Source organism: Physcomitrium patens, chromosome 26, assembly GCF_059467195.1.
Source record: "Physcomitrium patens ecotype Gransden chromosome 26, ASM5946719v1, whole genome shotgun sequence".
In the NCBI taxonomy this organism is placed as follows: domain Eukaryota; kingdom Viridiplantae; phylum Streptophyta; class Bryopsida; order Funariales; family Funariaceae; genus Physcomitrium; species Physcomitrium patens.
Genome location: NC_143435.1, coordinates 5831249 through 5844123, shown reverse-complemented (window position 1 = coordinate 5844123; position 12875 = coordinate 5831249). Strand labels below are relative to the sequence as shown.

General features: G+C 35.4%; 1 protein-coding gene across 1 annotated transcript; it reads left to right on the top strand.

Moving 5' to 3' along the window:
* The first annotated feature begins 2271 nt into the window (after positions 1–2271).
* On the top strand, positions 2272–4417 carry LOC112277811 (E3 ubiquitin-protein ligase At1g12760-like). The gene has a single exon (XM_024510555.3). It carries the CDS (start codon positions 2648–2650, stop codon positions 3821–3823), a length of 1176 nt encoding a protein of 391 aa, XP_024366323.1. The 5' UTR covers positions 2272–2647; the 3' UTR covers positions 3824–4417.
* Positions 4418–12875: the final 8458 nt, after the last annotated feature.

The following is a 12875-nucleotide window of genomic DNA, read 5'->3' as shown; positions in this document are numbered from 1 at the left end:
CAGCAGTGGACACAAGAGCTTGCGGTTCTCCAATGATCACATCGAATGCGTGAGGGAATTTAGAGATTCCAGCGTCTCGTCTTGAGCTCTGAATCTGTGGGTTAACTGCCTCGGGATCATGAGTCCCGTGTGCAGATCTGTTTCTAGGGGAAGTTTACTATAGTTGCGACAACTGAGCTTCGCTTTTTGTGACTGGAGAAACGCCGCGAACGCGCGGCTGCGGTCTGTGCGGCACGGTCGACAATCAATAGGGAATACGGCCACAATTAGTTCCCTCTAAGGCAACAATGTAAATAGTTTGATATAAATCATTTTTCTGTATCGAAATTTTACACTGATTTCACTCAATTTTTATTTGATCCTACTTATTTTACGTAGTAATTATTCCAAAATGTGATAAATGGTGAACAAATTTGATTGCGCAGTAATATGATGGAAAAATTAAGGTTAAGAGTATAAATTGTAAAACAAAAGTATTTGAAAACAAAAAATTCTTGTGCTAAAAAGATATTAGATATTAAAGAAATACTTAGAACTTATGCCCTGTTGGTAATTAATTTCAAAAAATTAATTTATTAATAAATGAATATGATTGATGTTAATATAAGTAAAATATTAAATAACATGTCATCCAAAGTTAATGGTGTTGTACTATGTATTACCAAAGATATTTCCAAAACTTACATTTATATGATATTTTGATTTTCTAAAAAAAATTAAGTTTATATATATATATGTATATATATTTGAGCATACATATGTACAGATTATTATGCAATTCCATTCCAATTTCTAAAGGATCATTGGATAGAGTGGCTTGTATAAAAGTGTTACCAATGTTGACTTTTACAGTCATGTATTTTAATATGGTAGCTATATTTGTATAAGTAGCTTAAATTTTTTTGCTAACAAATAAAATATACTACACTACATTTAATAATTTGTGGTAATATTAGTAAATATGACTGTGTCTTAAGATGACATACTGTTTACACACACAGATTAGAGTGTGTGAAATTCTGCTGGAAATACTTTAAAAGCATACATTTTGAACAAGTTTTCAAATATTTGAATTAAATTAAATATGTAAGTTAATTATAAATAAATTTTTTATCAATTACTTGAATCCAGTAGAGTGATTTTTTGTCACAAAACTTCAAAATTTATAGAAATGACAAATAAATAAAAACAAGATTATCATATATATATATATATATATATATATATACTAAATCTTGACCAAAAAAACATAAATTTGATGTCATTATAATATATTTAAAAAATCTCCTACACTTAAATATAATATATATATATATATATATATGTATACATGGTGTATAAACTTTATATATGTTACTATAAATTTTGTATTTGTGTAATTTTTCAATATCATCAAGTCAATATTATCAAAAGTTGCATAAAATAAATTCTATGATATTATAACTCTCATATATATAAGAGTTATATATATATATATATATATATATATACATACATACTTCAAATAATTCTATTGAAATTGCATAAGTCTTGATTTAATATGAAATGTCTCATTAAAAATCTATATTTTAATTACAAAATTGCCTTCCCAAATTTTAATCATTACATAGATATTATTTATAACTAAATGAGATTTAACTATATGTTGACTACATATATTAATGTTATTTCCTTATTAAATAAATAGAACATTTTTTCTACACTAACCTCTTTTTGCAGACAACGAACTCAATCAACCTCACAATAAGATTGAAACAAAAGAATATCCGATACATGCTTAACAAAAGAAGATAAGGATACTCTAATACAATATAACTTTTTTAAAGGAGTGTCAGTGAAAGAATCCTCCATGTGAAAACTTGAACATTGTATGAAGCTCCACCCTTTCACGACCAAAACAACAGGATATTTATTTTTCATTTTTAAAAAATAACACAAAAGCAACCAGTAAAAGTATGGAAATATGAAAATGTGAGCGAACTCGTAGCCCAGCATGGGCATTTGAAATACAGGGTCACAAGTGGAAGAGAAAAACACCAACACCGTGGCAGACATATGGACTGAATATCTGTCGGTGCCGTGTAAGGGCACTGAGATTATTAGTGTCTTTGTCCGGGTTCGATCTTAGGGCGGACCACCCATCACCAAATCCACCACATCAAAGCCCCCACGGATCGTCTCAGCACACGAGGCAGAGTATCGCGCCACGCCGCAACGGGTCCTGGTCGCGCGCCCAGTATCGCGCGTGGTCTGTTGCGCTTGCTTGAGAAGCTGCTGTTGTCTCGACGCGGGCAAGGTGTTTGCAATTTCGAGGAGCGCCGAGAAGGAGGAGGTGTGGCGTTCAGGGGATCCGTCGTCGTGGCTCCAGACGGCGCTGGCAGCGTGTGTGTGGCCGAATTGGTCGACAAAGGAGGAAGACTTGTTTTGCTGCGTTGAGATTCGTTTCCGTGGAAGAGGCGAAAAGGGATTTTGCGCGAGGGACGTGCTTATTGTGGCGATGGAGAAGGTGCTTAGGGTTTGGAGCTCTTGAGGTATGGGGAGAGAGGAGTTGTCGGAGGTTGTGGAGATGGTGTGATTATTGTAGGCAAGTTATTTGTAGAGAATCGGCGAGGTGGTGAAGGTTTTAGGAAGAGGAGGAGCGGGAGAGATGGACCGGGACAGGAGTAGGGTTTCATTTTCGTCGTCAACGACGGAGTCGGATTCTATTGCGGCACCGTTGATTCCGAATAGGAATGGTAGTTCGAGCAGCGGTAGCGGGAGCGAGGGCGGGTCACAGCGGGGCAGCCGGAGCAGGGTGCAGGGAGCAGCGCGGTTCTTACGACGAGCGGGTAGTCGACGGTTGATGAGAGAGCCGTCAATGCTGGTGCGCGAGTCAGCTGCGGAGCAGCTGGAGGTGCGGCAGAGTGACTGGGCTTATTCGAAGCCTGTGGTGGTGCTGGACTTAATTTGGAACTTGGCATTTGTTCTGTTGTCACTGGCAGTATTGGTGTTGAGCAGGAAGGAGAAGAATTGTACAGAGTTGCGGATTTGGATTGTAGGATACGCGTTGCAATGCGTGGTGCACATGCTTTGTGTTTGTTGTGAGTATCTTCGTCGGCAGCAGCAGCAGCAGCAGGCTAATGCGAATTCTTCGTTGAGGTCTACACCGAATACGTCTGCTTCTATCAACAATGGGGAAACCGATGTGAATTCAGGATTTGACGACGATGGAATTTACAATGATGCAAGTTGGGCCAAGCGCCTGGAGTCTGCGAACACGATGTTTTCATTTGTGTGGTGGATTGTTGGATTCTATTGGATCACCGCGGGAGGGCAATCGCTTGCAGTTGATGCTCCTCATGTCTACTGGTTGTGTGTAGTATTTCTCGCATTTGACGTGTTCTTCGTTGTGTTTTGCGTGGCACTAGCTTGTGTCATTGGGATAGCAGTTTGCTGCTGTCTTCCCTGCATCATTGCCATACTCTATGCGGTAGCAGACCAAGAAGGTGCATCCGAAGAAGACATCAACAATTTACCATCTGCCAAGTTTCGAAAAATCTACAGCGACGGAAAAGGAAAAGGTGATACTGAAAGGCCACTCGCGGGAGTGATGACATTTGTCGGCGCTTCCGCGAACCTTACGGAGCGCTCCTTGTTCGAGGACGATGCAGAATGTTGTATATGCCTTTCATCATACGAGGATGGCGTGGAGTTACGCCATTTACCATGCTCTCATCACTTCCACAGCACTTGTATCAGCAAGTGGCTCCGCATCAATGCCACTTGCCCTTTATGCAAATACAACATCGTACATGGCAACAGGAATCGGACTGAGTCAGTGTAGCGACAATGGACTCTATTTGCTGCATTGTGGTGGTCGTTGGAACGACGTTACAGATCCTCGTCCTCCATTGCAACAAAACTGTATGTGATCATGTGTAAATAGTAGATGCTATAGGAAATTATTACGCAGCACCTCACTGATGCTCTTCAATGGCACCGCTACAGGAAGAGTACTTTGGATGCGTGGGAAACTCATGCTTGGCTCCTGAATTGGGTCCTCATTTAGTTGCGTTTCGAACTAGAGAGATAGATTTTCCTTCAAGTGCAACCAGTGTCTGTGATCATAGTCATTGTGCTCCCAATTCAGTAAGACTCATACGACAAAATCACTCGACTCCTGTGGGTTTTATTTTTTGAAAGCCTTGGCTGAGGTTAGCTCAAGGAATAATCTGGACAGCAATGGCAGATTGTAGTGACTTCCTTTACTTCAAGTTGACATGGCTTAGTGTAAGCTGATATCGCTAGAGGTGTTGAGAAAATGCATGGTTTTCTTCCCAATCTAATCGTGGGGCGTCGATGAGTTTACACAGGTATGAATCATTTGCCAAAATGATAAATCAATCAATCAATAATTGGTTGTTATTTGTTGAGATAGATGTAATCTCTCCCTCGAGTATCTAAGTGTTGTCATCTATTTTGAAACATGGTCAAGGTTAGAGTTGGGAAATAAAGAAAGTTTTCAGGAATCAAAACTTGGGGAGATTTGCAGTGTACACACTGCCATTTACAGAGTTAAACCCCAGAGATCATAATTGATTATCCAAAAGAATTAGAAGATGGACAATCTTTAACTTGAACCAGAACTAAACTATATATCACAATGAATTTTTACACCAACATTCTATTTTTCATCCATGTGTCACATTCAGGCATGTTAAAAGAATGTAAGAGACTAAAATTGAATTTCGGAACTCAATAAAAATAGATATAAAAATAAAAAACTCAAGAATAAAGCAAAGTGACACTTGGTAATTAACGATTTTCAATTAATGCCACAGTAAACCTCAAACCTAAATCAGTGCTCACATTGAGATTATGTACATTTAAACAAACAAACAAACAAAGAGAGCAACCATTGTTTGAGTTCTGACCTCAATTTAAACAATGCCCAAACCACACGAGGTGCACCACCTCTGCAAAAAATAGTAAATTGAGTACATAAATAGGAAAGCCTAAAAATTGTGGTTCCGTAACCAGCAGGTCCCATAAGCATTAAATATTTATTTCCTTCTACAGGCTTCTACAGGCATTTTCAGTGCATAACTTTCCCACTTTTTCAGTGCATAACTTTTAAATTTGACTTTTCTCATACTTTATTCTTTCAGAGGCTACTTTACAGCACATTGTTCAAAAGGACTACATCAAAATTTGTGCTTACTTAGCTCAAAATTATCAAGTCTAATTTAGCTCATTTGTTCTCAAGCTCACTATATAATCTTTTGACTTTGTAGTAAATCTATATATACATATACATACATACTTTTTTGAGTATGTGAAACCTTTTTCAATTAGCATTTGAAAGTATCAAGGTGCATCAAAATTACAAATGTAGGCAATATATGTTTGAAAATTAGCATTTATTATTTTTATTTTTATATTAATAATGCATTTCTATAGTTACATAATTAACTTACCCAATATATACATACTTATACATGCATATAATGATTTTAAGCATCAAAATTTTTAAAAAAGCTAAAAAACTAATACCAAATTAATAATACAATTCACTTATTGGCACAATTAATTCAGTTGGGTTGAATATTTTGAATAATGTTATGTTCTTACTGTTCATGGTCTTCTACATGACACACCATTTTTATGTTATGTCATAACTTTAAATCCCATTTGCTTTCTTTCCCATGACACAAACTGTATTAGAAATTTCAAACGGTGAAATCTAACTTTTTAACTTTGTAATACAGTAGTTTTAGTCAATTGAAAAATATTAAATTAGTGAATAATCATGTGCAAAACAATTGAATGTTTTCAAAACCAAATGTTTTTAATATGATCTAGTTATTTTTACCCTTTTTTCCTAATTTAACATTAACTATTATTGTGATACTAGTTTATATGTGTTATGTGGACTAATATTCAATTGCTACTTATATTTATTTTACTACTTACACTTTGTAAGTAGTTAAAGTCTTTCAAATTTCCTATTTGTTTTCATCTAAAATGCTAATTATTTATTCAAATTTTTGTTGGAATATCAACAACATTGCACATAATTACATACATCATTAAATATATTGCTACATTGTAAAATAATAATAATAATAATGAAATAAAGTTCATTGCAAGGCATCTATGGTTATTATAGGTAATTGAAGTTGCTTCCAATTATATAATATCAATATCTTCTAAGAGTAATTTTAGCCATATCACTTTTGTTTTAGAATGATTTGCTACATATAATTTGTTCCCATGTTGGAACAAGCAATAATAAGTTGCATTTTGTAATTTCATAAGACTACTCCTAATTCGATTAAAAAAAAAATATGTATCTAATAAAAAAATCTTTTGTTGTTTGCATCTCTAGTCTATTCCACATTACAATAACCTTGCATATTAATGTGCTTATGACCAAGACACACTATGAAATCCAATATACTTTTGAACTAATTTTTATTTTTATTTTAATACTATCAAAAGCATAATACCAAACTTACTATATTTATAATATATACAATATTAATTCTTATATTAAGAATTAAAAATTAAAATAATTTTAAAACTTATATATATATATATATATATATATATATATATATATATATTTCTTCTTCATTGTAATTGAATTCTTTTTCAAACAACTTTATCAACTTCAAAATTTATGTTGATTAGGTTATAAAAGAATTTGGATTCTTCTAACTTGAAACCCTTGAATACTTCTTTAATATTCTTGCTTTGTTTTATTGAGATTGTAGATTTTGTACTATCTCTCATAAATTAAATCCAACAATAATATTACAACTTATGAAAGTTACTTATTCATACTCCTTAAATTTTGTCTTTATTGCTTTAATCTTTTCTATTTTTACTTGTTAAAATTATCAAATCATCAATATAAGGAATAAATACTAATAAAAAAATTCTTAAATACATCATATAAAATAAATAATCAGATTTATTCTAAATAAATTATTTTTAGATGAAAAAAAATGATTCAATACATGGATAGCTGTCATGGACATAATCATGTAAGCTAATAATTATATATACAAATAGATAGAAGTAAGTAAAAGTAGGTAAAAGTAAGTCAATTCTATAGTATTTAATATGGAAGCTTCCTAGAAGCTTTCTAGACGCTGCTTTGACTTCATAGGTATCTTTAATTGACTTTTTGGATTAGAAACGTGGTCAACAAGTTGGCCATGTGCCACACATGTTGTTAGCTTAAAGATCAAGCTAATTATGTGGCTGACACGTAGAAAAACTTGCCTTGTAAGTCAAAGCATGTGTCCTACAAAGTCAACACATATTGGAAGTCCTATAGAACGTCGCCACGTAGCCCGTAGTTAGATAGTATATATAGAGACAAGAGTGAAGGCTTCTTCACTCTTGTCAACTCTTTTCTTGCTTCTAGTCTAGTTTCAAGGGTGTCTAGTTTTCTTGTCTTTTGGCAATAGCCATTCTAGTTTCTTTTTCAATATATATACTTGTTTATATATATTTTGTTACATCTCTTTGAGTGAAGGCTCACTTGTCTGAATTGTTTTTTCATCGAGTTCTTGTCCTTGACAGATTGACAAGAATACACCTACAATATCAGAGCTTTGTCTAATCTTGATTAAGAGTGGATTCCCCCTTTTTCTTGATAAGATATAAGCATATTAGAAGCTGCGGATTACCTTCTTCTAAATTGATATTGTCCTTAGTATTTTCTTTGTTCTCAAGTCCTCTCTTCTATTTGTCTTGAGCGATATTAGACATCTTCTCTCTTCTAAGTGTTATCATGGCAGAACTTCTTGAAATGAAGACTGCAATGGCACAAATGCAAGAGCAATTGAGGGAGTTAATGCTTGCGATGCATCAACTCAATTTACCACCAGAAAGAGCAACAAGATTGGCAGGAAGTGAAGATATAGAAATGGTTAGAGCTGCTTCAACATCTGCACCAAACCATGTCCTTTTTCCTATGGTGGAACGTCCTTCAAATGTTAGAGAACCAAGAATCGCCATACCCGAGAAGTTTGATGGCACCACATCCAAGTTTCGAGGATTTGTCAATCAAGTGCAACTTGTGATTGAACTTCAACCCCAAAGCTATCCAACTCCAGGATTGTAAGTTAGATTCATTGGTACGCTTCTTTCAGGTTCAGCACTATCGTGGTTTTCATCTTTTCTTCAACGACGAGATCCAATATTGGATAATCTATAGGCTTTTTTGGCGGAGTTTCGATCGATGTATGGGAAACATGATGCAATTTGTGTTGCAACCAATAAGATCCATATTTTACGACAAGGCAATCGATCAGTAACGTTATACGCTTCACAATTTCGACAACTTGCAACTGATATCAAGTGGGATGATGCTGCATTTATTAGCCAATTTTTCTATGGATTACAATATGAGGTAAAAAAAATAATGCTCAACTTACTTGATCCTCAAACATTGAGTCAAGCAATTGACTTTGCTGTGAAGTGCGATAATCATCTTTTTGAATTCCGATCTGAGAACCGTACAAGTGGACCTCAACGTTACTATAATTCAATGGCAACACCAACACCTTTTCAACACATACATTCGGAAGTAGAGGATATGCAAATTGATGCAGTACGTTTCAAACCTCTTACTGAGCAAGAAAAGACTCGTCGTCGTCAAGAAGGATTATGTTTATATTGTGGAGAACCAAAGCACACTGCTCAGCATTATCCAAAGAAATGACACAATCACAAAATGAGGAGTATGGCTGTGAAAGAAGACAATATGTCGGAAAACGAGTTTGTCCAACTACAATAGGGACCGTGCGGCTTGAACCTTGCACAACATCTAGTAAAGGTCCTATTCTCTCCTTGAAGCCTTCTCCTTGTTTTACATTAAATATTATTTTAGGACCTAAACATTACAAAGTCTTTGCCTTGTTAGATTCAGGAGCCTCAGCATGTTTTTTAGATGAAGAATTTACTAAAAGACATAGCATATCTTTAGTAAAGAAAACTAAACCTGTTCATGTAGAAGTCATAGATGGTCGTCCATTGTCTTCTGGAGATATTACTCACAAAATCCTTCCTATAGAAGTAATAATCAATGGTCATAATAGTTTTGTAGTATTTAATATCATTAGATCTCCCTCTAATCCAGTTATTTTAGGTTTATCGTGGTTAGAAAAATACAACCCTCAAATAGATTAGATTTCCCGAACTCTTACTTTCTCTAAAAGTATAACTAACAGTGTAGTTAATCAAGTAGAGAGTCATAAGTCCAGTTCGATTAAACCCGTATTTATAGGTGCAAAAGCTTTCTTGCATGTTGCTATGAAAGAATCACCATATATTATTTATGCCACACCCGTTTCTACTGGTGAAAAGACTTCAAGTGGCATTCCAAGCCAATATCAAGAATTTCAAGATGTATTTGAAAAAAAGAATGCGGATACACTCCCGGAACATCGTCCCTATGATTGCTCAATTGACCTTCAAGAAGGAGCACAACCACCATTCGGACCAATCTACAGTTTATCACAAAATGAGTTGGCTAAACTCAAGGAGTATATTGAAGAAAATCTAGCCAAGAATTTCATATGCCATTCTAAATCTCCGACAGAAATTCCAATTCTATTTGTGAAGAAAAAAGATAGATCATTACGGATGTGTGTTGATTATCGAGGACTCAACAAGATTACCATCAAAAATAGGTATCCACTACCTTTAATATCTGGACTTCTTGATCAGCTGAATCAAGCTAAGATCTATACAAAAATAGATCTTCGGGGAGCATACAATCTAGTACGCATCAAAGAAGGAGATGAATGGAAGACTGCGTTTGGAACTAGGTATGGACATTTTGAATACAACGTCATGCCTTTAGGACTTACAAATGCACCAACAGCTTTTCAACATCTAATGAATGATGTTTTTCTAGAGTTTTTGGACAATTTTGTCGTATGTTATCTAGACGACATCTTGATCTATTCTAAGAATCCAAAAGAACATGAACTTCATGTTCGTCGTGTGTTACAAAAATTAAGAGATTCAGGACTCTATGCCAAGATAGAAAAGTGTGTATTCCACAATACTCAAGTCGATTTCTTAGGTTACATCATTTCAAATGATGGACTTATTATGGATCCTAAGAAAGTTCAAACTATTATAGACTGGAAGATCCCAAAAACATTAAGAGATGTCCAATGTTTTTTGGGATTTGCCAACTACTATCGGATCTTCATCAAAGACTTCTCTCGAGTTGCAGCTCCACTTACACGTTTGACTTGTAAAGACAAACTCCAATGGAATCGAGAAGCGGAAGTTGCTTTTGAATCTTTGAAGACAACGTTTATTTCTGCACCAATCTTGTATCGTGTTGATTTTTCCAAAGCATTCTTTATGGAAACAGATGCATCGGACTTTGCTCTCAGTGCGGTTTTATCACAAATGGGAACAGATGACAAACTTCATCCAGTAGCCTTTCATTCAAGAAAATTCTCAGCAGCAGAAATTAATTATGAGATCCATGACAAAGAACTTCTTGTAATTATGGATTCTTCTCAAGAATGGCATCATTATCTAGAAGGCGCTTATAGTCCAGTCATCGTGTATACAGATCACAAGAACCTCAAATATTTTATGTCAACACGCGTATTAAATCGTCGCCAAGCTCGTTGGAGCATGTCTTTATCAAGATTCGAGTTCATCATCACTTATCGGCCAGGAAAACAACAAGGTTTATCCGATGCCTTGTCTAGATGTTCTTATCTTGCACCAAAAGAAGGAGATGCAGCTTTTGAGCAACAAAAAATGGTTCTCTTGAAGCCAAAGCAATTTCATCTTCGAGCAATAAAATCAACATTGACTGTTGATTTAACTTTTCTTAAGCAAGTCCAGTTAAGTATGTCTTCAAACCCTTTGGTTTATGATATCAAGAATAATTCTTTTAAAGCTCATGATTCCTCTAAATTTAAATTCAAAAACAACCTATTCTATTTTGAAGGACGCCTATATGTTTCAGAAGGAGAAGCACATTTACGTATTCTTCAAGCTTGTCACGACTTCCTAGTAGTAGGACATTTTCGATATAATAAGACTTTAGAGCTGATATCTAGGGATTTTTGGTAGCCTCAAATGTGGAAGGCAGTCAAATATTTTGTACAATCATGTGATGTTTGCTCAAGATCAAAAACTCCTCTTCATCGACCTTTTGGACTTCTTTAGCCATTATCCATTTCAGAACAACCATGGTCTTCTGTTTCTATGGACTTCATCACGGATCTTCCAATCTTAAGTTCTTATGACTCTATATTCGTGATAGTAGATCGTCTTACCAAGATGGCACATTTTGTACCATGTACAAAATCTATCACATGTGAAGAAACAGCTAAGCTCTTTCTTGATAATATCTATCGCTATCATGAATTACCCAAGGATATTATATCAGTTAGGGGAACACAATTTGTATCAAGATTTTGGCGGACTCTTTTCAACATTCTTAAAGTGGATATAAAACTATCTTCGGCATTCCATCCTCAAACTGATAGACAAACGGAGCGTGTTAATCAAGTTTTGGAGCAATATTTAAGATGTACCATTAATCACCAATAAGATGATTGGACAACTATTTTGCCATTGGCAGAGTTTGCTTACAATAACACGATACATTCTTCTACAAAACAAACACCTTTCTTTGCTAATTATGGTTATCATCCACAACTTGATACTTTTGACTTTTTAAAAGTTGATAATCTTACTGCAAAAGATTTCGCAATTCATTTATCACAGCTACATACAACAATGAAGGCGCAGTTAAAAGAGGCTCAAGAATAATAAAAAGTCAATGCGGATGTCTATCGAAAGGAACAACCATCATTCGTCTTAGGTGATAAGGTATGGCTACTTCGTCGTAATATCAAGACCACTCGTCCTTATGACAAGTTGGACTATCAAAGGCTAGGACCATTTTCTATTTTTACACAAATTAATCCAGTTGCATATCATTTACATCTACCGGAGTCAATGAAAATCCATCCAGTATTCCACGTGTCTCTTCTTGAACCATACAAGACAGTGGACATACCAAGAAGACGACAAGCTCCACCTCCTCCTATAGAAGTGGACAATAATGAAGAGTTTGAAGTAGAAGAAGTCTTAGATTTAAGGCAGCATCGAAATAAATTGGAATATCTTGTCCATTGGCGCGGACATGGTATTAGTGAACGCACATGGGAGCCAATAAAGAATCTTGCAAATGCAGCAAAGGCAGTGGAGGCTTTTCATCGACGACATCCATCAAAATCAAGATGAAAACCTTCTTTATAAAAGAAACAACATCTAGGCAAGATAATATTCTACTTTCAATTCTTGTTCGTAGCTTTGTTGTAGTAGTGACGCTCTGGAGATGGAGAACCAGCAACCAATGGATTCAACTCAAGAGCCTTCATTTGCTGATTTGCCGGACGAGACATTACGATTGTCACAACTTTGAAGATGATGCAATCGAGATAAAGATCTTCAAGAACGACATGTTCTTCCACGAATAGATGGCGAGATACAATGCGTTTGGTATCACGATTTGGGAAGGGACTCCCGATGTTTGGTGATTTTGCTAGAGGTAGGAACAACTCCTAATGGTGTTCCAAATATTCTATTCGAAGGAAGTTACGAAGGCCTCAACAATAATCAAATAACTGGGTGGTCTTCCCGCCCTGGTATGGGACACTACCAATGGTTGAGAGGCCCTATCAATCATCTTCGAAGAGAACAAAGATCAGAGTATGTGGCAAATACAATTTGTCGCATCATAGATTGTTTCAACATATGATGACCACTCTTTGTGGAACTCGTCCTTAGAAGGAGGGGTAATGTCATGGACATAATCATGTAAGCTAATAATT

Coding starts and splice junctions, on each gene's coding strand:
- LOC112277811 (XM_024510555.3), top strand. CDS start 2,648: ATGGACCGGGACAGGAGTAGGGTTTCATTTTCGTCGTCAACGACGGAG.